Source organism: Pantherophis guttatus, chromosome 2, assembly GCF_059756535.1.
Source record: "Pantherophis guttatus breed Tessera chromosome 2, ASM5975653v1, whole genome shotgun sequence".
Taxonomy (NCBI): domain Eukaryota; kingdom Metazoa; phylum Chordata; class Lepidosauria; order Squamata; family Colubridae; genus Pantherophis; species Pantherophis guttatus.
In genome coordinates, this window is record NC_142064.1 from 259,023,106 (window position 1) to 259,047,256 (window position 24,151).

General features: G+C 47.8%; 1 protein-coding gene across 12 annotated transcripts in view; it reads left to right on the forward strand.

Annotated features, from left to right (window-relative positions):
- PRRC2A (proline rich coiled-coil 2A) overlaps nucleotides 1-24,151 on the forward strand; it is a 53,064-nt gene that overhangs the window by 26,857 nt on the left and 2,056 nt on the right. For 2 of the 12 annotated variants that reach the window (XM_087883892.1, XM_087883891.1), the window contains exons 9-30: nucleotides 567-706; nucleotides 1,438-1,528; nucleotides 2,583-2,811; nucleotides 3,962-4,382; nucleotides 6,442-6,668; nucleotides 7,292-7,664; nucleotides 8,037-8,247; nucleotides 9,026-11,131; nucleotides 12,584-12,834; nucleotides 13,811-13,938; nucleotides 14,047-14,176; nucleotides 14,588-14,673; nucleotides 14,827-15,072; nucleotides 17,692-17,880; nucleotides 18,006-18,080; nucleotides 18,315-18,489; nucleotides 18,583-18,635; nucleotides 18,828-18,916; nucleotides 19,061-19,319; nucleotides 22,628-22,732; nucleotides 22,829-23,059; nucleotides 23,149-23,237. In XM_087883892.1, coding sequence (XP_087740018.1) covers nucleotides 567-706; nucleotides 1,438-1,528; nucleotides 2,583-2,811; nucleotides 3,962-4,382; nucleotides 6,442-6,668; nucleotides 7,292-7,664; nucleotides 8,037-8,247; nucleotides 9,026-11,131; nucleotides 12,584-12,834; nucleotides 13,811-13,938; nucleotides 14,047-14,176; nucleotides 14,588-14,673; nucleotides 14,827-15,072; nucleotides 17,692-17,880; nucleotides 18,006-18,080; nucleotides 18,315-18,489; nucleotides 18,583-18,635; nucleotides 18,828-18,916; nucleotides 19,061-19,319; nucleotides 22,628-22,732; nucleotides 22,829-23,059; nucleotides 23,149-23,237 — 5,904 coding nt within the window. The remainder of the gene's footprint in view (nucleotides 1-566; nucleotides 707-1,437; nucleotides 1,529-2,582; nucleotides 2,812-3,961; nucleotides 4,383-6,441; nucleotides 6,669-7,291; nucleotides 7,665-8,036; nucleotides 8,248-9,025; nucleotides 11,132-12,583; nucleotides 12,835-13,810; nucleotides 13,939-14,046; nucleotides 14,177-14,587; nucleotides 14,674-14,826; nucleotides 15,073-17,691; nucleotides 17,881-18,005; nucleotides 18,081-18,314; nucleotides 18,490-18,582; nucleotides 18,636-18,827; nucleotides 18,917-19,060; nucleotides 19,320-22,627; nucleotides 22,733-22,828; nucleotides 23,060-23,148; nucleotides 23,238-24,151) is intronic. The other 10 variants (XM_087883895.1, XM_034421483.3, XM_087883894.1 and 7 more) reach the window with 6 other exon arrangements.

Consider the following 24,151-nt stretch of genomic DNA (forward strand, 5'->3'; position numbering starts at 1 on the left):
ACCTTTTAAACAGAAGAAAGCTAGATGTGGTTGCTAATAAAGAAATGAAAGGGATGCGTAGCTATTGAGATCCACAATGAAAAGGGGTGTCTCCAAGGGGGCCCAGGGCCACTTGTTCCATCTGTGGGCACTTCGTTAAATGAGTTGCCCCTTTTGTGGGCTCATGTGGCAGTCACATAGTCCTAGGAAAATACACAGTTGAGTTAAGGAAATACACTTCTCTAATTTCTTAGTTTACTCCCAGTATTCACATTCAGATAAAAGAATTACGCGGCTGATTAACCAACTCTTAAATGGGTATTGCAGATAATTCTAACTTGATAGAATTCACAGTTCTATTCACAGTTTGGCTGCAAAAGTTACTGTGTGAAGTAAAATATGGTCTGGTGGCTCCTGCACTAGAAATGAATATGAGTTGCCTCTCTACTACGTGGACTGGACTCAGATACTTTTTGATATTCTTTGACTCTTTGATCTTTCCTCTGGGTTTAAGATGTCTCTTGGTTAGCCAGTAGGAGAAAGCAGAAGTGGCGCTTAAGCTCTCTTGCCCTTTCTTTCCTTCTCAGGTTCCAGCGGCTCCCAGGGCCTCGCCCCGCACAACCTCAGTTGCGCACCTCGGAACCTGTAAGCCGTCCTCCCGTCCTCAAGCAGGACGACCTAAAAGAATTTGATGAGTTGGACCAGGAAAACGATGAGGGCTGGGCAGGTAAATGGGTGGCTAGGATTACATAATGGTTGCTGGATTATGCAGCCATTTCTTTCCAGCCCCCCAGGTGTGGTGCTGGTATTTCAGTCTCCTTATCTCTTCCCCTTGTTCTGACTTAGGCTTCCAGAGTCAATAAAACACACGAGTAGTCACAAAAACCTGTTTTATCTTAACAGCTGTGAATTCTGTTCGTTCATAGATGAGTCCCAAATAGTTGTAAAGAGTCCTTCGGGATAAGGCTGATAATCACCCACCTTTATCTCCCTTGACACGCTGCCAAAGACCTAATTGGCAAAGCTACACGGAGTCCAGAATCAAACAGAGCTTCAGACTTTAAACTGCACAGAATTAACAGTGTTGCTTCCTGTAAAGGCCCACATGCCTTTGCTCCTCTTTTAAGTCTTATGGGGGGGGCCAATCATCTCCAAGCCCTACTCCCGAGTCGTCCCTTTTGTTTTAACTGTTCTTGCCTTCTGGCAGCTCTGCGCATGCGCGCACTAGCAACAGGCTCCCCCTGTTCCTTTGCCTCGCTGAGGTCCCACTCTGGAGGCTCCGGAGGCAGCACATACCTCCCAGATGGCTCTTTCTCTGCCTCCAACGCAGAGCCCTCGTCCGGGCCTTCCCCAGACTCCAGGACTGGCCTATATTCCTCCCCAGCCTCCTCATTATCCTACTCTGCTGCCAGCTCCGCAGGCTACTGGCGGACCACAACACCCCTCCTCTCTCACCAGGAGCCCACGAAGAAGTGGACTACACTGAGAAGCTAAAATTCAGTGATGAAGAAGACGGGAAAGAGTCCGATGAAGATATTACTGAAAGCCGGTAAGAATTGGGCAGTGTGGTAACTGATTGCACGGGTTTTCCCATGAACTCAGCTTCTGGGCTATTAGTTTGGTAGGAAAGAAGGTTTTTTTAAAAAAAAAATACCTCTGCTTATATGTGAGGCAGTCCTCAGCCATGTGAGATCCAAGGAAAATCATTTCCAAGTGGCTGCATTTCCAGAGTACTTCAGTCAAAGATCTTATTGCTGGTTACCTGCAAACAGAATAGCAGAATAAGAGGAGTGGGAAGGGACTTTGGAGGTCTTTTACTGCAACCCCCTCCTCAAGCAAGAGACCATATACAATTTCAGACACGTGGTTGTCCAGTCTCTTCTTAAAAACCTCCAGCGAAGGAGCACTCACAACTTCTGAAGGCAAGCTGTTCCACTGATTAATTGTCCTCGCTGTCTGAAAATTTCTCCCTATACCGATAGTCCTCAATTTACAACCACAATTGAGCCCAAAGTTTTTGTTGTTACGTGAGAAATTACCCGAGCTTTGCCCGAGTTTATAACTTTCCTTGCCATATTTGTCAAGTAAATCATGGCGGTTGCTAAATTAGTGACACAGTCGTTAAGTGAATCTGGCTACCCCGTTGACTTTGCTTGTCAGAAGGTCACAACAAGTGATCACATTGACCCCAGGACACTGCAAACATCATAAATATTGAGTCAGCTACCAGGCATCCAAATATCAATCATGTGACCATAAGGATGCTAACAAAGGTCATCTGTGTGAAAAACGGTCGTTAGTCACTTTTTTCAGTCCTGTTTGTACCTTCGAACGGTATCTTAAGTGAGGACTCGCTGTATCTAGGTTGCTTCTCTCCTTGATCAGTTTCCCTCCATTGCTTCTTGTCCTGCCTTCAGGTGCTTTGGAGAATGGGTTGAAAACCCCATACACACACACACACAGACACACTTTGTGGCAGCCCCTCAGATATTGGAAGACTGCTATCATCTCCCCCCTACTTCTTTTCATTAAAATAGACAGACCCGGTGTGCACGTAATCCGCAAAGTTCTTGTTTTTACTCTTCCCTCTTATCTCTTTGTAGTAATGATGAAACTTCTGGTCCTGAAAGCCAGTCCTCGGGCGCTGAGACAAAGAAGGCTGGAACTCCCAAAGAGGAACAATCTCTTGTGAAAACAGCCTGGACTGAAAACACGCGTCCCCCAGAGGGCGCCAAAGACGTGCCGCCACCTTCCCCTGCCGTCCGTCCGCCACCGCCTCCACCACCTCCACCTCCAAACAGGGGCAACTGGGGGCAGCCCAACGATTTCCCAGTGAGTCGGTGGAGGGTTTGGCCATTGCCACTCTAGGGATTTAAGGACATAGAGCGGACTATGGTTCCTCCTTAAACCAAAGGGTGTAAAGTATGAGAAGATGACTAAGGAAAGCAAGCTATCCCTAATCCGTGAGTTACAACTGTAACTGAGCCTAGAATTGTGGTTGTAAGTCCATGATGGCGAACCTATGGCACGGGTGCAACAGCTGGCACGCAGAGCCCTCTCTGCGGCACATGAGCAATCGCCCATCTCAGCTCCACCGCGCATGCATGCTTTTCTCTGCCACACATGTGCAGGGGTGGGCACATGCAGGAGATACATGCATGTGCGGGGGGGTTGCACATACATGGATGGGGACAGGATGCAGTGGAGGCCTACTAGGCTCAAAACAGGGCATGGGGGGGTGGCGTGCCCCGCCCCCCCCTTGTGGCCTGTTTTTGCGCCCAGGAGCCTGAAATGAGGCCTACTAGGTCCAAAATGGGGCACGGGGAGTTCATGTACACATGTGCGGGGTGCGCAGATTGCATTATGGGTGCTGACACACGCACATGCTTTCGGCACACAACAATAAAAAGGTTAGCCATCACTGTTGTAAGTCATGCCTTTATTAAGTGGATTATCATGTGACCACACCTAATTTTAGGACTTCTTGATCATTAAGTGAATACAATCCTAAAGTGAACCCATTGTCCACAATGGATTTTTTTTTTTTTTTTTTTTTTTACTGAAAACTGGAAGTTTCCTAGCAAAAAAACTTAAATTGCAGTCTGATGACCACAGGAAGCTGCAAAGGGCAGTACCTGTGAACTGATTACTGAGCGCCCAAAATGCAATCATGTGACTAGAGGGGGAGCAGCCATCAGAAATTCGACTCCAGGTTTTGGGGGATGTACAGTAACTTCAGTCACTAAGCAGCCAGTCGTATGTTGAGGAGTACCTGTCGCTTGTTGCTGCTTTATTGTGCAACAAAGCAAGGGCTGCTTTCCCATAAACAGAATGATGAGGGGCTTAAGTGACTTGCATGTGAAAACCTCCAACCTTTGAATTCCCACTGCGGTGCTTAACTCAGGAAAGATCCCTTCTTCTCCCTCAAAACGCAATTCCATTGAGGGAGCAGCTTTGAGCCAAGCCCATTTCTTCCCTCCAGGACCGCTCACTACGGCCACTTCCTCCTGAGGATGAGGATGAAGCTTGGCGCCAGCGCCGAAAGCAGTCCTCGTCGGAGATTTCTGCTGCGGTGGAGCGGGCCCGACGTCGGCGGGAGGAGGAGGAACGGCGCATGCAAGAGGAACGGCGAGCCGCCTGCGCCGAGAAACTCAAGCGACTGGACGAGAAATTTGGCGCCCCCGACAAGCGTCTGAAGCCGGAACCTCCCAAAGAGCCCCCTGCTCCTCCTCCACCTCCCACCCCAGTGCCCCCCAATCCATTGGCTGCCCCAGGCTCCCCAGAAGAAAAAAAAGAGGAGGTGGTTTTAGCTAACAAACCTCACAACACGGCTGCCAGTGTCGGCGGTGGCAGTGTCAGCAGCAACAGCAGCAATGGGAGCAACTTGGACTCAACCGCTCTTGGTAAATTTTTCTTTCTGTTAGTGTTAGAAAACCATATCTGAGATGCTAGCTAGAGAGCCAGTGAAACTGCAGCCATGTTACATACAGTGCGTGCAAAATGAAGGAGAAAAAAAGGGATAACAGAGGGCATTTCAACCTTCTCTTTGAAATTTGGGAATTTCAACTCTCTCTTATTACTGTTCACAATTTTTATTACTTTTATATCTTTACATAATACATTCATTATTGTTCTTTTTTTCTGTTAACTTATTTTGTTATTAATATAGTTTATAGATGACAGGCTAACAATTTGTAAGTATTCAGTAGTTTAACAGTTTAAGAGTATTTTTGGTCTGTTTGGCAAGGGGTGGGAAACCAACATTGCTCTATTATACTAAACCAGCTTTCAACTAGGGAGGATGTTATGTGTATATGTGTCAGACTTTTTTAAAGGCACTTTTTTTCTTGTTTTTGTCTTTTTGTTGTTGTGGGTTTTTTCTTTTGTTTTTTTTAAATATTTTGGCGTTTTGTATTTTAACCTTCTTTGAAGAAAAAAACTGTTCTTTTTCAAATTGGAAATAAGCCATCTCTTAGTCCAACAGTTTTTGAATCAGTACAAATAACATTTGGAATATTTGGGTTGATTTAAATTTCAGATTAAGTAAAATCCAGGCAGGTCAAGTAGAGCAAGGCTGGTGCCTGTCAACAGAGCCCATTCTCTGTTAACTTCCATGAGCAAGACAACTCAACAGGCCTTGGCCCACATCAGCTGAAAGCATGTTCCAGAACAGCCATCTACACACTGGCATCTTTTAGTGGGTTAGACTACATTCTCCGTCATTCCCAGTTAGCAGGGCTATGCTTTTGATTTTTAAATGTACATAGAGGTTTTGGGCTAGACTACTGTAGAAGAGACCCTCAGAATCTTTTGCAATGCTTTGGAGCTGTTAGTTAGTCAAGGACTTAACAGAAGGCATTATCAATCCATCTTTTATGTTGTTTGATCAGAAGTGGAGAAAAATAGGAAAGGTCTCTCGGATTTTGATTGTAGGTGCATAACTGATGTGAGGAGAAAGGTCTGTTTTTCTTCCTGGTACTCTCATTTTCTGCGTATGAATTCTCCCCAAATTAAAAAAAAAAAGACCCCTCCAAAATCCAATTTATGAGCTATTTCTGGCCGTGCTGGGCAGCTGCAGTCTGAGGGAACAGGATTACATTTTTCTTAATTTGGACATCTCACAAACCATCCTGCATCACAAGGTATTGGATTAAAATTATATCATCAAATGGTCATTTTGCAAACCTCTCGATAATGCTCAAGAAAGATTTAAATGAATAACAATGCAGGAGTAGGGGAGTTCATGTTACCATCAATACAGGAAAAAATCTTATTTTTTTCTTAACAAGTGAGAAAGGTATGTTGAAAAGTTGCTTCCTGCTAGATTTTGAGCCATCAGAGCCTAAGTGTAGAGAGAAAGGTATGTTCAGGAAGATACGTTTTAGGGATTTTATAGATCAATGGCATCGGTTGGAAATGTGCGGAAGAGGCCTTCATCGTGTAATGAATAGACAGTGGCTAAGATGATGATGATGATGCATCAGTGATGATGAACCTTTTGAGCTCAGCTGTCAAAAATTCAGAAAATGCTTGAGTCTGCCGGTGTGTCACACTCACACCCACACACCCGCAATAAAAGAGAACCATTTCATAACAGAATAGCAACTAGAATTAAATTATTTAAATGTATTAAATAAATTCTTACATAATTATAAATATTTTTCAAAATGCCTCTCAAAGGCATCACGAGGCCTGGAAACTGAAGAATGCTCTTGAGCAACCGTGTAACTCCAAAAGGAGCAGGAAAGCATACTCCATTCAGAAGTACTTTTTGGAAGCTCCAGAGGCCATACAAGAGCATGACTCTGCATAACTTGCAGAGGGTCCAGAGGCTTGGCGTGTCACCAAAAATGACAGGTTGTGTCACCTATGATGTGTGTCATAGGTTCACCATCACCGGTTATAGGCACATGGAACTGTGCCGCTCATTTCCTGTCTTTCCTGTTCTACCTTGTTCCACAGTAGCTGAACCCCCTCTGCCTCCGCCACCTCCTCCCAAGGAGGTTCCAGAAGTGAGGGAAGAGCAACCAGCCTTACCTGGACCCGTCCTTCCAGCAGTGCCCATCTCTGCCAAGGTGGAGCCCAAAGGAGAGACGGTTCTCCCGGCTCGCCAGCCAATTCCAGCTCAGACCCTTGGCTATTCAAAATATCAGAAGTCCTTACCACCTCGATTCCAGCGGCAACAACAGGTAATATGTCTGAGAAGAAACAGCCCATAGAACTTGTTAGGCTGAGGTCTGATTGAGGATTTGGTACCTGCTGATGTCCCCGCAGGTACTGAAACAACATATCTAGCAGTTGCTTGTGCAAGTGGGAGCTGTGTCAGACCTGTCCCAGCTTAGGCATTTAGGAAAGAAAGACCCTCGACTCCATTTGTAGTGAAAGGTATAACTTTTACCAAAGCTAAGTGGTTACAGCGTAGCAAAGCCAGATCTGAGGGATTCCTGCACAAACCCGGTAATTTTCCCTTCTCCCAGGTCTGCCTCCCCTTGGTCTTCTTGGTGGTGTCCAGTAAGGTTCAAACTAGGTGTTTTCCACATTTTGGCATTCCTCTTTGGTGCGCGTTCGCGTTTCTTTCCCAGTCTGGTGTCCTTGGAGATCTCAACCGTTGTCTCTGGTTTGCACCTCTGGTTCCTGTCATTCCCCCCTCCCTGTATCCTCCCATTCCTCCCTCCCCACAGTTTATGGCAGGCTGCCATCAAAGCGAAGCAAAGCTGGGCTGAAGCGGTTTGTTGGCAGATCTGACAGGCTCTGTTTAGGAGCAGTTGTTGAAATTACTGTGTCATAAAAGATGCTCTCATTACCCTCCCAGGAGCAATTGCTGAAACAGCAGCAGCAGTGGCAGCAGCAGCAGCAGCAGCAGCAACAACAACAAAGCCAGGTCCAGCCTCCATTGTCTTCCTCTACCCAGCAGCAGGCATCAGGTGTTCCTCTGGCCCCTCTGGGCCCCTCGGGCAATGTTCATCCTCAGTCGGGGCCACCTGGACAGCAGCAGCCCTCGGCACCCCCTCAGGCACAGCAGGCTCCACCCAAAGGCATCTACCCGGGTTCTATTGGGCGGCCTCCGCCAATGCCCCAAATAAACTTTGACCCTCGCTGGATGATGATCCCGCCTTACATGGACCCACGCATGATGCAGGGCCGGCCCCCTATGGATTTTTATCCTCCTGGTGTACACCCCTCTGGTACGTATCATTGAAACCAATGTTGATTTGTGGGTAAGATGAATCCGATGGAAGATGGATTTAGAACAAGTCCCCAACCCCTGGGCCGCAGCCCACTATCGGGCCGCGGAAGCAGCAGGGACACGCACGCACAGCTCCACTTGCACATGCAGCAAGTGAGCATGTGCATGCAGCTCCATTTGTGTGAGCTGTGTGTGTCCACCACTTGCACAAATGGAGCTGCGCGTGCTCCCCCACCACTAGCACAAAACCATCCTCTTTCCCTCCTCCCCCCCCCCAATCGGCAAAGCCGGAAAGATTGGAGACCGCTAATTTAGAAGACTGCACGGGGAATTAGATCTGATTTCTGTGCTGCCCTTTCTCTCCCCTCAGGTCTTCTGCCCCGTGAGCGATCAGACAGCGGGGGTTCCAACTCGGAGCAATTTGAACGCCATCCTCCCATCCTTCGAGAGCGTGGCACCCCACCTGTTGATCCCAAGCTAGCCTGGGCTGGAGATGTCTTCACCAATGCCCCCTCTAGTGTTGACTCACGGCCTCCGACAGCATCTCTTCGGCAGCAAGATGAAGAGGAGAAAGGCTTAAGGTGAGGAACCTTTAGAAGATTTTTGGGCTGCTTGGATGCAGGAATGAGGGGACAGATAAATGAAAAATCCTGTCTTGTACAGTAATCTGATGTTTTTGTTATTGGAACCACATCAGGAAACGTGGTCCTTTTGAATGATGAAGGAAATTCACGCTTGTATGCCTCATCCCCAGAGACATCAGTTTTTGAATCTCCATTGCAGTTCCTTATGCCACATGCATGAAACTGGAGAGTTGGTGAGAAGACAGAGGAAGGAAGATGGCACGGCTTGGGGCTGTCATTTTTTATTTATTTTATTTTATTTGTCAAATGAAAATTACAAATTTGAACAAACAAAACTAGAAAATCAAAACATTGACAGGATGATAGGCACGCCAGTGCACTTCCGCATGCCCCCTTAGGGACCTCCTAAATATGGAGTGAGGTCCATAGAAGTTAAGGTAGAATTGAAACTCTGAAAGTTAATGGTTGGGAAAACTGACTCAGGCAAGACATTCCAGATTTTGACAATTCTGTTACTGTGTTTCCCCAAAAATAAGACCCTGTCTTATATTTTTTTTTGACCCCTGAAATAAGCACTTGACCTTATTGCCATGCACTCAAAAGCCCGATTGGGCTTATTATCAGGGGATGTCTTATTTTGGGGAAAACAGGGTACCAAAATTTTACAATTGAGTTTAGAACAGCTTATCGTGTACTACTGAATACTACTTTTATTACAGAAATCAACCACTTGTTGACTTCCGTAATAAAATATATACTTGATGTCTTTTTTCAGGAGCGAGACACCACCTGTTCGCCTCCGTGATGCTGTCACCCCTCAGCCATACATGGGGAACTACCAGGGTTTCTCAGAAAATGGCAACCCTGCACCATTGCATCGCTTCCCAATGGACGAGCCCCCACGGCAAGGAGGGCCCTGGCAAGCTAGCATGCCTCTGGCAGCACCGGTGGAAGTGAACAGAAATGGGAGACCAGAGCCCCAAATCCAAACACCTCGCAAAAGTGAAGAGGAACCACAGTTGCTCCATCGTGATCTCCCGGAAGAGGTCAAACCAGTGGAGCCTCTGATCATTCGTCCAGTAGTAGCTAAAAAGCCTCCCTCTGAACAGCCCAAAGAGGAGACCCCAGTCAAAGAGGAGATAATACGGCGGGTGGAAAAGCCACCGCGGCAGCAGCATGAATTCCATAAGCAGCCACGGCGTGAGCCCAAAACGGAGACACGTTGGGGTCCTCGTCCTGGCAGCAGCCGGAAAATTGAAGACCTTTCCGGAGACAAGACTCAACGCCGAGCTGGACCTATTAAGAAACTGCCACCTCCTAAGGAGATAAAAGATGAAGCTGACGATGTGCGTACTGGAGGAAAGGCCAAGGAGAGTGGAGAGGCAGTGAGTAGTAAGCCAGAACAACCCAAAGAGCCTCCAAAACCAGGCAAGGAGAACAAAGCCAAGCCAGTGGTCAATGGTGGAACAGTGATGCCACCCAAAGAACAGCAGCAGCAGCAGCAACATCATCAACATCAACATCAACAGGGCAACCTGTCGCCAAGCCGGCGGCGGCGAGAAGTCCCTTACGAGCGTGGTGGCTATGCTGGCCGTGGTCGGGCAAGGGGGCGAGGAGAGTATTTTGCCCGAGGACGGGGCTTCCGAGGTGCTTACAGTGGCCGTGGCCGAGGTGGCCGGGGAAGAAGCCGAGAGTTCCGTAGCTACCGTGAGCCTTTCTATCGGCTTGATGATGGGCCTGGTAAATCTACGGGGCCCGGCTCCAATTTCCGTCCTCGCAACACCAGTGAGACGCGAAGTGAAGGCTCCGAGTATGAAGAGATCCCGAAACGGCGACGTCAGCGTGGGTCTGAGACAGGGAGTGAGACCCATGAGAGTGCCAGCGATGTGGCCCATTCAGACAAGGAGATGACCAAAGAGCCAGCCCCTAGCCAGCGCAATCGAGGGCCACCGGTGACTCATACAGCAGCACCCCCTTCCCAGCACCCTGGCTTGCCTCGATTTGCTGATAAGATGCCCCCACGCCTCTCAGATCCAGGAGCTCGTAGCGGGCGTGTCTTCACTCCCCGGGGTGTACCTTCCCGTCGTGGCCGAGGAGGTGGCCGCGCTCCCCCTGGCGGGTGGAGCCCTCCATCTAAGCCCCAACCCAACAAGAAACCCGAAAAGCAACAAGAAGTGGTTCTGGAATCTTCAGTGAAGGAAAAGGCACCATCGGGACCTCCCCCGATGGCCCCAGAGGATACCGGTGGTTTTCAAGCCCCCCCGAAACAACCTCCCCTTGGCCCCAACTCCGATCGTGGCTTTGACCGACCATCTCGGCGACGGCGCCATGGCCGTTCTCAGCAACAGGACAAGCCACCTCGATTCCGGAGGCTGAAACAGGAGCGGGAGAACGCCGCCCGACTCAACGGTGAACAGAGGGTGGTGGGTCAGCCTTTCTCCCCGGCACCTTCTGTTCCGGTCCCAGAGGAATCGACTGCCCGTAGAGCGGCTGGCACAAAGTCTCCGGATTTGTCCAACCAGAACTCTGACCAGGCAAATGAGGAGTGGGAGACGGCTTCAGAGAGCAGTGACTTCACAGAGCGCCGCGGTGGTGGGGAGAAAGAGCCGGCGCCTGGCGGACCTCCCCCCACTGCCTTCCTGAAAGGGGGTTGCTCCGGTGTGCCTTCCGTCGGGGGGCGTCCCTCTACCAACGAGCTTAGTTTAGCCCAGAAGAAAGAAATGTCCAAACGCAGCTTCTCCAGCCAACGGCCTGGCATGGACCGACAGAACCGGCGCTCCAACCCTGGCTCGGGGGGAGGAGGCAAAGCTGGCCGTGGAGGGAGCAGCGGCGGACGCAGCGGAGGGGAGAAAAGAAGCTGGCCCTCTCCCAAGAATCGCAGGCAAGTCCTGGTGGTAACCTTTGTGAAGGGTGGGTGGGAGGTGAAGCGGGGGAGAGAGAGAGGAGGGCCCAAAGCAAAAGCAGGGAACTCAAGGCAAGTGGAATGACTTTGTGATTTGAAGTGTGACTTAAACTAGCATAGCCACCACCACCATTTCCAACCAAGGTGCTGTCCTAAGTTTTGTTGGGCTACGTTTCCCCTTACGGTGGTACCTTAATCGTTAATTTGTTCCAGGAGGCGCAATAAGTACCAAACAGATTTTTTTCCCATAAGGAATAATGTAGCAAGTCACACGGCAGTCGACACCGACAAATTCTAGCTTGTGCGTTGAGTATCAAACAAATAAGTGAGTATCGGGGTAGGGGGGGAAAGTTTGCGTCAAAATGCCTTGCGTACTAATTTCGATGAGTTTCAAAAGCAGTTGAGTACCAAGGTGCCACCATATTTCCAGGCAGCCTGGTTGCTCTGGCCGGGAATGATGGGAGTTGCGGTCCAACCCTTACCTGGCTGGTTATTAGAAAAGGGTTATCGGCAGCGATCCGTAGTGTGTCTCACTCAGTTAAGCTGCAGTTGCAATTTTGGTTTGTACTTTACTAGCGTTTTATCTTTAAAATGTTACATCGTGTAGAAGGATAAAAACTTTTAACATGTAACAAATGTCCCTGCAAAGAAATTTAAAAAGCAACAAGGTTACCAGGCTTCAAATCATGTGGGAAAAGCATCGCCTTCTGTTAGGAGCAAAACCAAAGGGTGTTCAGATACACCCTCTCTTGACAGTCCACCTGTCTCCCCTGGTCCAGCCTTCCCACAGTAAATATAAGTGTAGACAGCCTTACCTGCCATGCCTGATTATTCCTGGTGGCTGAAATAACACACTAATTCATGTCCAGTTCAAGTAGTCACGTTGGAAAGTCTCGGCTCTGTTTAGGAATGCTTTTACAGAGCATGTTCCTCAATCCCTTTCCATCTCTGTTAAATTCCAGTATAATCTTCTGGACGAAAGCTTATGTAACCAGGTAGTCCTCATCAGTGCCTTCAATACAAGCACCAAAATTCTGCTTGAATGTTGTCCCGTGTCCCTCTCCCGCCAAAATAAGTCCTTCTGAAGCTACCCACTCCCCACTTCTTCCTTTCAAGGAATTTATCATAAAAATCCTTAGCTATTTGCCAGTTTGTCACCCTATTTTTGGTGTTAATAAAATCCTTTAGCTGACAAGCTGGATCAAGAAGAAGTCCCGCTCCTTTTCTTGAGTCAAGACCCATGGAATCAGAAACGAGAAGTGGGCTCATCCATCACAGGCATAGAAAGAAAAGCCTTGGGCCCCAAATGGAAGGGAGGGTATTTGAGGGTGGCTTACTGTGGACAGAGGGAGGAGAAATCATTGCCCGCTCCTTCCTTTCTGCCTTCTCTTTTGTAATATTTTCCATCAATCGCTATTTGCTCCCCTCCAGCCGAAACACAGACGATCACTCTCCCGGCCTGAGCCTCCCTCCTGCTCCTACTACCAGTACAGTGTATCGTTTGGATCGCGTCATTCACAGTGACCCAGCTGGCATCCAGCAGGCTCTAGCGGAACTGGGCAGCCGCCACACAAAGCCCGCCTCCCCTGGCCCGGCTCAGCCGTCCTTCCTCGGATCCGGAAGTGGGAATGCTTCGGGCCTCCCGTTGGGGTGCTTTGAGAATAGGAGTGGTAGCAATACAGGTAACGTGGAGCTTTTTTAGGCCAAAGCTCACAAAAAATTGGTTGTATCATTTGCTAAATGTCTGTGGAGATTCTCAAATCATCCGGGTCATAGTTGTCCCAAAGGTGTTTTTTTTTTCAAAAGGCAACTGGAGTTGTTGTTTTTCCTTTGTAGACGTTTTGCTTCTCATCCAAGAAGCTTCTTCAGTGAACGGAAGAAGTTTCTTGGTTACAAAAGAAAAAAACCAAGGAAGTCCAGTTGTCATTTGAAAAGCACCTTTGGACTATAATTTGCTAGTTGGCAAGAATGCCAGTTTTCACAGGGATTGTGAGGGGGGTGGGGAGGGACAAGCATTTTCTTTTTTTCATATTGTTTCATGATTATTGTTTAATAATCCCATTGTAATCAATGAGATTACACAGTGAAAAAACAACTTGGGGTGTTCATGGTAGCTATTAAAATTAAGTTCAAAGATTGCTAGTTTATTAGCTTTCAAGTGGAAGTTGCCAGGGAAATCATAATGCTTTGGCGCTCCCATCTCTTTTCCTCTTTTGACAGTAAAATTTCTAAAAGCTCATATGAGTTTTTTATGGCAGATCTGGTTTCCCCAAGACACAGTGTAAGCTTGGTTTTGCAGGTTACTAATAATGGACTCTAGAATGGCTTATTGTCCTGTGTGCTGCATTGCCACTAAGGTGCTTGGAGAAGTAAAATGTATCAGCTTCCAGAGAGAGACAGAATTTATGTAAAATTAAGAAATTTCCTGACAATTAGAACAATTAATCAGTGCTCCAACACTGGAGATTTTCAAGAAAAGGTTACACAACCATTTTTGGTTGAGGGCCTTGGAATAGAATGACATACGGGGTTGGAATAAAAGACCTCCAAGGGCCCTTCCAACTTACGGTATTGTGTATATAGAGTTTTTTATCATCTTTAATATTGTTGCCTGATTCTGTCTGGTTTGATTGGAATCGCTATCTCCTCTCTATTCAGATTCCTGCTTCCTGGACAAGAACCAGCTTCTCCGTTCTGGCAGTGCTCCTCTGAAGGAATCTGGCACAGTAAGCGGCTTTGGTGCAAAACGCCGAGAACGGCCTCGCAAGCAAGATCTTCTACAGCAGGTAAGCAGATTTTTTTTTCCATCCTAGTGCAAAATTGAGGGAAAGAGACACGTATTTGGCTTAAACGTTTAGAGATAACTTTGGTACCTCTTTCCCCACTTCTCCCAGGAGCCCCTGAGCTTTCCCAGTGGACCAGGTTTCGCACCCTCCAAAGAAGAGACACCAGGGGAGCCTCTCAGCAGGAGTGTGCCAGTGTCAGAAGGGCTAGCCCCACAGATCTGGAACCGTCTGAATTCTAGTAAGTTACTTGATTGAGGAAAGGAAAGGAAGGGAGGGGAGGGTTGAGGTTGAGTTGAAGTGTACATAGGCAGCTCTAGCAGTGACGGATAATCCTTTGGACCAAAACAAACCGGATCATACCAGTTAAAAAGTGTGTCTGTATAGGTATGGGGTTATTTTTTTTATTTTTTTTTAATGTCCATTTTGTCAGCTATTCTTTGAGCACTCTGGATAGGTGTTTGGCAAGGAACAGGCAGGGAGTGTCTGCAACCTCTGGGCATCAAATGTCTGGCAAAATTCATACGGGTTGAAAATAAACACTTCTTATGAGCTGGAACAAGTCTTCAGTTTGGATAGGGTGAGCCTTGAAGGCCTCCTTAGAAGTCATAGAGAAGCTCCACACAATTGCCCTTGTACTTCATTCAATCAGACCCTTCTCGGAAAAGCTACCGTCCTGCCTCTGTAGAACCATGGATTGACCCACTGAACGCCTTTGAAGAGGTTGCAAGTACAGAGGTGAGAGAGCTGGGGGTGTCTCTGCTGGAAGGGGTGGGAGAAGCATGTCCGTGAGAGAGCGGAACCGATGCTAACAAATTAAGAAGACTTGGTTCTGGGCTTCCTTTTAATCCTGGACTCTCCTAACCTGGATCCCATTGGCCTCTCTTTCAGATGAGCCTGTCTGACAGTGGCGTGGACCTTAGCAGTGACTCGCAGGTCTCCTCGGCCACCTGTAGCCAACGCAGCTCTCCCGATGGGGGTCTGAAAGCCACACCGGATGCTGCCACCAAGCGGGGTGGAGCCATTGGCAAAAGTAAGGATGACACCTTGGCCACCGATCCAGAAGGAACAGACACTAAGGAACAAAGGAGGAGGCCACCACCAACTAGAGACTCCAGTTTGCTCAAGGACAAGAAGGTACAATGTTTATTCTTGGGTAGCTGCAAATTGTTGATACTTCCCTCTTCATTCTGCCTCTGGTGATCTTGATGGCTTCTGACAAGGTTTATATTTGTCAACATTCTGCCACCTAGCTCTTAAATTTGTGTGTTCTTCTGACACAGTCAGTTAAGCTATGCTTATTGGACTTGGAAGACACTGTTGTCACTATTTTTACTCCTCTGTTATCGTTAACCCCAGTTAGGGCTCAATCTTTGGAGTCAGATGGTTCTACCGGTCAGGGGAAAAACCGAATCATGAGCATAGCTGCATTTAATAACAATTGAACAGACAGCACACCACAAAAGTCTCGCTTTAGGATTCAGAAGTTTATTAGAATTTAAAGCATAGCAAACGTAAAGCCTTTGCCATTAAGGCACCTACATCACATTGCAATGAGGGAGCAGTCAAAAGGGACGGCTTGAGGCTGATTGGCAACCTCCCATTAGTCACCCGTATCTTTTATACCTTAAAACAGTGTTGGCGAACCTTTTAGAGACCGAGTGCCGAAACGGAGCACATGTGCCAGAAACTGGAAGAGCAGCCTGGAGTGCATGCACATGTTGGGAAGTGTGCACATGCACACTGGCCACCTGGTCTTCCGGTTTCTTGCGCGTTTGGAAACCAGCTGGCCGGTGCACTTGCACGTGCCAGAAACTGGAAGATCATCTTCCCAGCGCGCACATGCACTCCGGGCGGCTGCTCTTCCAGTTTCGGGTGCTCCTGTGCACATGAAAACCAGCTGGCTGGCGCGCCGGAACCCAGAAGAATAATGGATGACTGCTTGCATGCCCGAAGAGATGGCTCTGCATGCCACTTCCAGCACGCGTGCTATAGATTCACCATCACGGCCTTAAAACCACAAATCATATGACTTTCGGAATCTCTTCATATTGTCATAGCAACCGAGTCAATTGCCCCTCTTTCCGATCATGAGCTTGCAATGTTGTCCTCTCACTAACCACATACCTTTGCTGCTTCAGGTACTGTGTGATAAGACAAGGTGATCTTGCAAGTCCCTAGATCCCAAGCTACATAGGTCGAAGCCAGCACTTTGAATTGTACCCAGATGCATCCCTCCGCATTCCTTCTAAGAACTTTTTTCTGGACACAATTCACACCTGTCAGGCCCACCATTGTGTCCTGCCATTCTGTTGGAGGGGAGGGAGCAGGGAGGCTTGCTGGCATTTTTAGCTTGCTTTTGCTGTAACCGCTTGGGAAATAGGGAGGGGCAATGTTTTCAGAGACAGAATTAGGGAGTGGGGAGCATCTTCTGAGACAGAGCAAACTCTCTCCCAGCCGGTTTCAGCCTGACTCCAAGGCCATTATGCCCTGAAGAAGAGCTGTTATCTCCTCACACCTCAGAGACTCTCCAAACAACCTTTTGTGGACTGGTTTGTGGTGGGGGGGGGCGGGAGTTGGGCTTGGAGAAAGGAAAGAATGTTTGCTTTGCGTGGGCTTTTTCAAATTTCGCCTTATTCTCCTGTAGTCATTTCTCTCTCAGCAAAAAGTTCTTTTGATTCAACTAAATGGATTAAGAGTCTTGCTTGCTGAAAGGCAGTTGCTTACAACACCTCTTTGTGTGCTTGTCTTTGCATTCTAAAGGATAGAAACATCTTCCTAAATAAAATTAAAGTGATGTGACGCTTAATGTATAATGGTGGAGACAGTCTGTTGCTTTTACAAAATATTTGCAGCCCCAAAGTCAGACTTACTTCAGATTTACTTGAAAGGAGCATTTACGAGTGTTCCGTGTTCCATCTGGCTCTTCAGCCTGCCAGCTCTCCCCTTCGAGATTCTCCTTCGGGGCTTCAAGAAAGACAATCTTAGGAAGCTAGTCTGCCAGACGATGTAGGTGTGATCCCATCTCTGAGCATCAGAAATTTCAGAGGATAATCTGTCTTTGATCTGGTTGAAGTCATTTTGTGTCATCATCATTTTTCCAGTAGAGAGGGAAGGCACGGAGATCATGGTGTCTTCATCTGAAGTGAGGGGTAGCTGTGTGTCCCTTAGGTAATTTATGAGGAGAATACAGGTAGTCCTTGGACTTAGAATAGCTCATTTAATGACCGAAGTTACAGTGGCACTGAAAAAAAGTGACTTATGACCGTTTTTCAGTTTAGGACTGTTGTAGCATCCACACAGTCACATGATCAAAATTCAAATGCTTGGCAACTGATTCATATTTACGACTGTTGCAATGTCATGTGATCCCCTTTTGCGACCTGCTGACAAACAAAGTCATTGGGGAAGACAGATTCGCTTAACAACCGTTTACTAACTTACCCACTGCAGCGATTCGCTTAACAACTGTAGCAAGAAGGTTGTAAAACAGGCAAAATTCACAACAGTCTCTTAGCAACAGAAATTTTGTGCTCAGTTATGGTCCTAAGCGGAGGATTACCTGTACTGGGGTCTTTGTCCAAATGGCAGGATGTCCCTGTTCAGCGAATAGGGGATGTTTTCAGGCTGCCTACGTTGCTTGATGGCTTGAAAACCTCAGCTGTTCACTGAAGGGGGATAGTTTGCAATTTGCGTGACCTGCTAAGGTTTGAAAGGTTTGCCTCATGAGCTTCCTCACTCCTCCTCTGCCAACAGGTGAGCAGCTCCCCGGAGCCCCTGCCCCGAGACCACCCTCCCCCGGGCGCTATTGGCACTGAGCGCTCCCAGCGGGCAGAGAAGGCCAAGGAGAGCACGGAAGGCCTGGGCGTTCTGAAGGCCGAGCAGAGCCCCCAGCTGGACTCCCCAGGAGCCTGCCCACCCATCCAATTCGGTGCCAGCGACAAGGTAAGTGTGACAGTTGGGAGCGCCTGGGTTACCTACCTCCCAGGTTTGCCGTAGGCTACTCTTTGAAAACTCTGAGCCAGAGAAGCCCTGGGCTCAGACCTCGACTGGGGACTTTGGCCTTTCAGGACGCTGATCTTCGCTTCATTGTGAATGAAGTCCCCAAAGCAGGTGAAGAGCTGCACCAGGCACTCACCGAAGGGGTAAGTGGGGGTAGCAGCCAATGCTGCAGTCAGAGATGAGAGCAGTTCCACGGGACTTAAAAGTAGCTTGCTCCCTGGTGTATAGCTTGAATTAGATTGCTAAAGGTTTGTGTTTGAGTCAGCACACGTAGCAATGAAATAAAATAGGTCCAATTGGTTTGGGTGAGAGGGAATTGGAGAATTAGACGGTGACCATCTGCCTCTCAACAGCTTCTCCGTCTGCTCTCTCCACAGCTGGCCTCTGCTCCCCGAGAGTGGGAGCTGCTTCCCCCAGCCCCTCCCAGCCACAGGGCATCCCCCGAGATGCCTCCCAGTCGTTCCTTCGAGCCCCGATCTTTCCCGGGAGCTCCAGCTGCCGCCGCCTCTTCCTGTTTACATGGTTTCCCAGCAGACGCGCCCATGTTCTCAGGTAGGGAAGGGGATTTGGTTGTTTTTGGGGACGGATGGGACTCTTCGAATGGCTCAAAAGCAGATTAGCGCCTGATGGTGTTTCTCTCCGCAGGTGAGAGGGGCCAGGGGCCACGGCTGTACCCGGAGCTGTTTTATGGGAACCAGGTAGCCATCTTGGCAGGCGGGAGGCAGAAGAGGGAGATGCTTTCCTGGAACAGAAAGTGGGGATTGTGCACTGGGCACAGACCAGTTAAAATGACGCATGCTGCTCGGGGTGGGCCGGGGATGTGGGCATCTGCGTTGGCATCCTGTGTCTTTATCCTCTGATGGCATTTTATTCGTTCTCTTTGTCTGCAGGTCCCCAACGCCCAGCTCGAGTCTCAGCTCCACAGCGCAAGTGGTGGCAGCAACTACCGTCCAAACACCCCCTCTGTTCACTCATACAGGTAACAAGGCCGGTGGGGGAGCAGACTGTAGGTTGATCCTGGTTGGGGGTGGAGCAATGATCCCTCCTTGTTTGGGATCCACCCGGAGGGTCGGGTCCCAAACGCAGCTGTTGGCGCCATCTGAGCCAGATTCTTGCTCCCTAGGTCCCAGCACCTGTACCTCCAGCCCAGCCCGGCCCCTGCTTCTCCAGCTCAGACAGCAGCGGGCGCAGTGCTTCCGAGTTCAGCCTTGCTCTCGGGGATGGCCTTGAAAGGACAGTATGTGGAAATAGCAGCTCTGCAGGCGGCCGACCTGCCCAAACTTCCGGCTACGGGCTTGCTGTACCAGGCACCGCCTCCCTCCTTCATCTACAGCTCTGCCTTCTGCGGGAGCCAATTGGCTCCTGAACAGGCCTTGCTTCAGGTACTGGGGAAGTAATGCAAGACGACAAGGAGCCCTCCACTTAACGACAACCATAGGAACCGGGGAAATGTGTTGTTAAGTGAGGCATTGTGTGTGACTACACCAGGGGTGAAATGCTCCCGGTTTGGACCGGATCACCGATCCGGTAGCGATGGAGGGGGTGGTTCGGAGAACCAGTAGCAAAAATCCCGGCGCCCCCCCCCCCCCCTTCACCATGCCCAGCTGAGCCACACAATCATCAGAGACTGTTTTTTTTTACTTTTAAAAGCATTTTTTCTACAACCTCTTTGGCCAAAAAAATGCTTTTAAAAGTAAAAAAAAAAAAAAACCGCCTCTGATGATCGCGTGGCTCAGCTGGGATCGTCAAAGCATTTTTTTCTGCAATCCCTTTGGCCGAAGAGGTTGTAGGGGGGAAAAAAGCCTTTAAAAGCCTCTGGCGATCCCAGCTGACTTGCCTGATCATCAGAGGCATCTAAAATTACCCCACCCCCACCAAGCCACGCCTACAGAACCGGTAGTAACAAATTTTAGATTTCACCCCTGGACTACACCCAATTTTATGATCTTTTTGCTAGGGTCCTTAAGCAAGACAACAATATGACCAGCACTTGCAGTCTTCCCTATCAGCTTCCCCTTTGGCTTTTCTTGTCAGAAGCTGGCTGGGAAAGTTGCAGATGGCGATCATCGGGCTGCAGAACACCGCAACCGTCAGAAACGCATGACAGTTGCCAAGCACTCAGATCATAAAACACTTGTGCTGTGATTGTGTAACTGCAAGGACTGAGTGTAAGTCACTTAGTGTGACTTCCACATCTTGTCACATGTAAGTCATTGTAAGTCACAACCCTAACTCAAAAGTTTCGAGCGCTAAAATCGTACTAAACAAACGGTTGTAAGTTGAGGGCTGTCAGTAATGGGCAGAGAACAGGGGAAGAGCAAGTGAAATTACTGAAGAAAAAGAGAACTGGAATTCCAAAGGAGAACCAGATTGGGACAGAGTAGCCCTCCTGAAACCAAAATGCTATCAAAGCAAGAGTTTTGAGTTAGAGATACATTTTGGCCAGCGCTTTCTCAGTGATGCAATGCTCTTCAAATAACAGGGTCTACAAAGCTAGCTTCTTGATCTGAACTTGGTTTTATCTATCCATTTAGTCCACTTATATGCTTCCTAACCCCAAAGAATCTGGGCAGCTTTACAGAAAAGCACTCGGATAATGTGGCAACAGAGGAAGAATCAACATTTGAAAGAGCCATCCCTCCTTTATAGCTCTGGTGTGAAATTGATTTGCTTTCCAGTCCTGCAGTCGAGCAAAAAGATCCAGCAAACAAAATTTCCGGTCTGCATGCAGAGGGGTGGGGTGGGGTGGGGTGGGGTGGGGAAGCAAGCTTTTCCAACTGCAAAGACACTCACGCTGAGAAAAACCCAAGTTTTTCTGATTTTGAACCCTTTGTGTGCCAGATTGTGCTACCAAAGCATTCTCTGAGGGGCAATATCAGCAGAGGCTTGTTCTTGGTGACTAGATCAATAGGAGCATGACACAGGAGATGCAATCTGGCATTTTAAACCTGATTTTCCTGCTTGCTCACCCAAACGGTGCCCATCTTGGTACGAGGACATTGGGGTGATTACTACTACTTATCAGCATATTGCCACGGCTTACCAGAGGAAGTGCTTTGCTTCACTGGCTGAGAAGATTCCTCGCCAAGTTTTTGACAACTGCATTGAGATTCATATCCATTGAGGACCTGTATACTGCACGAGTCAAAAAGAGGGCTGTGAAAATATTTACAGACCCCTCACATCCTGGACATAAACTGTTTCAACTCCTACCCTCAAAAAACAACGCTATAGAGCACTGCACACCAAAACAATTAGACAGAATAGTTTTTTCCCGAATGCCATCACTCTGCTAAACAAATAATTCCCTCAACACTGTCAAACTATTTACTAACTCTGCACTACTATTAATCTCATCGTTCCCACCACCCATCTTCTCCCCACTTATGACTGTATGACTGTAATTTTGTTGCTTGTATCCTTACAATTTATATTGATATTGTTTCCTGACTGCTTATTTGTACCCTATGACTATCATTAAGTGTTGTACCTTATGATTCTTGATGAACGTATCTTTTCTTTTATGTATACTGAGAGCATATGCACCAAAGACAAATTCCTTGTGTGTCCAATCACACTTGGCCAATAAACAATTCTAATTCATATCATGTCTCCCCTCAGCCTCCCCAGACCTTTTCAAAAGCAATTGGTAATAGAGACCAGGTAGCACAAGAAAACAAAAAAGGAATTAAATCCTCTGGAAAATATGTGCCTCATTTGTTTTTTTTTAACTGAAGATGTGCAAAGGTTCCATGCATAAAGTCTTAACTTAAACACCTGAAATATCCGCCTTCAAGTAGTCCATGTATGGATGTTTTGGTCCATGTAAGGGACCAAAACATCTAAACTTTGGTCCATCAACTCTCCCATTTTCTGTAATGCCCAAGTCTCTCTCTCAGTTCTTTTTCCCCCTGATTCCAACAAGATTCAGTTTCCTGAAACTTTAAGCCATTTTTAATCTATCCTTGTGAAACTACAGGTAGTCCTCAACTTACAACCACAGTTGAGCCCAACACTTATGTTGCCAAGTGAGAAATTTGTTGAATGAGTTTTGTCCCATTTTACAACTTTTCTTGCCACATTTGTTAAGTGAATCTGGCTTCCCCATTGACTTTGCTTGTCAGAATGTGTCACATGATCCGGGGACACTGCAACTGTCATAAATGTGAGTCAGTTGTCAACCAACTGAACGTAAATCATGTGACTATGGGGATGTTGCAATAAGTGTCATAAGTGTGAAAAATGGTCATGTCACTTTTTTCAATGGCGTAACTTGAACAGTTGTAATAGAAAAATAAAAAATAGAATTCTTTATTGGCCAAGTGTGATTGGACACACACGGAATTTGTCTTCGGTGCATAAGCTCTCAGTGTACATAAAAGATATAAGTGATAAACCATGATCATAGTCGTCATAAATACATTCATCATGAATCATAAGATACAACACTTGGTGATAGTCATAGGATATTAAATAAGCAATCAAAACCTTACTAGGAAACTACCTGTGCATCTGTTCTTGCCCAGCAGCCCATCATATTTGTAACTCAGATTATGGTCCCCCAAACCAGAACTCCCACACAGCCAGGTTCTGCCCGGGCACCACCCCAAAAGGGTATATCCAGTTTTTTTCTGTGCTGTCGCCATCTAAGGACCAGGTGCTCCCTGACCACCTCGTCCTTCCTTCACAGGTGCGTCAGGAACTCGCCTCCCCTTCTGAGTTCTACCCAGCCACACTGGGCCAAGGCAGCCAGAGCAATTTCCTGACGGCCACAGGACCTGCCCAACAGGTGAGGGTGAGCTTATTTTCCTGGAGATCCCTAGACTCTTCCCGGGAAGGTTGTGAATGTAGCATCTGCCACTCTCACTCTCTCTTTCTGCTTCTGCCCCAGGTGCTCTTGCCAGTGGTGGAGTCGCCCCAGTTACCACCGGTGGTGAACTTTGGCTCTTTGCAACAAGCACCCCCAGCTGCCTCTGCCCCGCCACCACCCCAGCCTCCCCCTCCTCCAATGCCTCTGGTTCCTGTGGCTGCCCAGGCACTCCGGCCCCCAGGACAACTGGCTGGGCGACTGGTGTCTCCGGCCATCCGAGCCTTTCCCCCCGGCGGAGTGGGACGCAACGAGGTAAAGAAGGGTTGGGGAAATGGAGCCTGCTGGGAGGGAGGGAGGGAAGCTTCCAACACCCGGCTTCTAACAAGGCTTGTTTTCTTCAGCTTCATGCTCTGGAAATGAAACCCATGCCAGATTACCGGAAACTCAATGGTCTGGGGTCTGTAGGTGCCCGGCCCCCTTCTGGAAACAGGCAAGTGCTCTCTCTGGTGGGGGGAAATGATCTGTGGTTGAAGTTTATATTTCCAAGGCTGCAAAATCTTATTTGTTCTTCCAGCTGGATGAAGTTGTGAAAATGTATTGGATTCCTGTATCATATCCCTTACTGGCCCAAGAGCTCTCCTGATCAAGCTGTTAGATCTGAAATATGGAGGATGATTAGGGTGGAAAAGGAGAATTTCTAACAGTTCTAAAGGAAGAAGTGTCATTGCGACTTCTTGTCATTTAGCTTTTCCCTTGATTACACCTGGGTGTAGCACAGCGGTTGCCTGGAAGGTGGGGGGGATCGCAGTTCACATGTACAGCTCCTTGTTTTGACATGGGATTGGGGGAAAAAAGGTTCCTGCAAGTGGGAAGGAATGTTTCTCCCATTAGTTTACATCCATGTTTCTCAACCCTGGGCAATTTTAAGAGGGCGTGGACTTCAACTCCCATAATTCCTCAGCCAGTCACTTCCTCCTCCCGCTTTTACCATGAGGAATGTCTGTAGGACTTTGGAGGCCTTATTGTAAAAAATAAAATAAAAAAGATGATGTTAAAGGAAGTGTTTTCATTGTAGCATTTCAGTTTTTCATTTACCTATTTTAAGTAAGGGATCTACAAAAACACAAAAGCATGTGGAAAGAAGTTTTTCCTGGACACAGCCCCGTTGACAGCCTCCGTGTATCTCACAAACTTGGGAAGCCTAATTTGTGGAGGGATAATCTACTACCAGTAGTCCTTGACTTACGACCACAATTGAGCCCAAAATTTCTGTTGTTAAGGGAGACATTTGTTAAGTGAATTTTGCCCCATTTTATGACCTTTCCTGCTTCCTTTCCGGTTCGGATCAGTTTGCCCGAACTGGTAGCAGAAATCACGGGTGAGCCCACCGCAGCTCTATGCCAT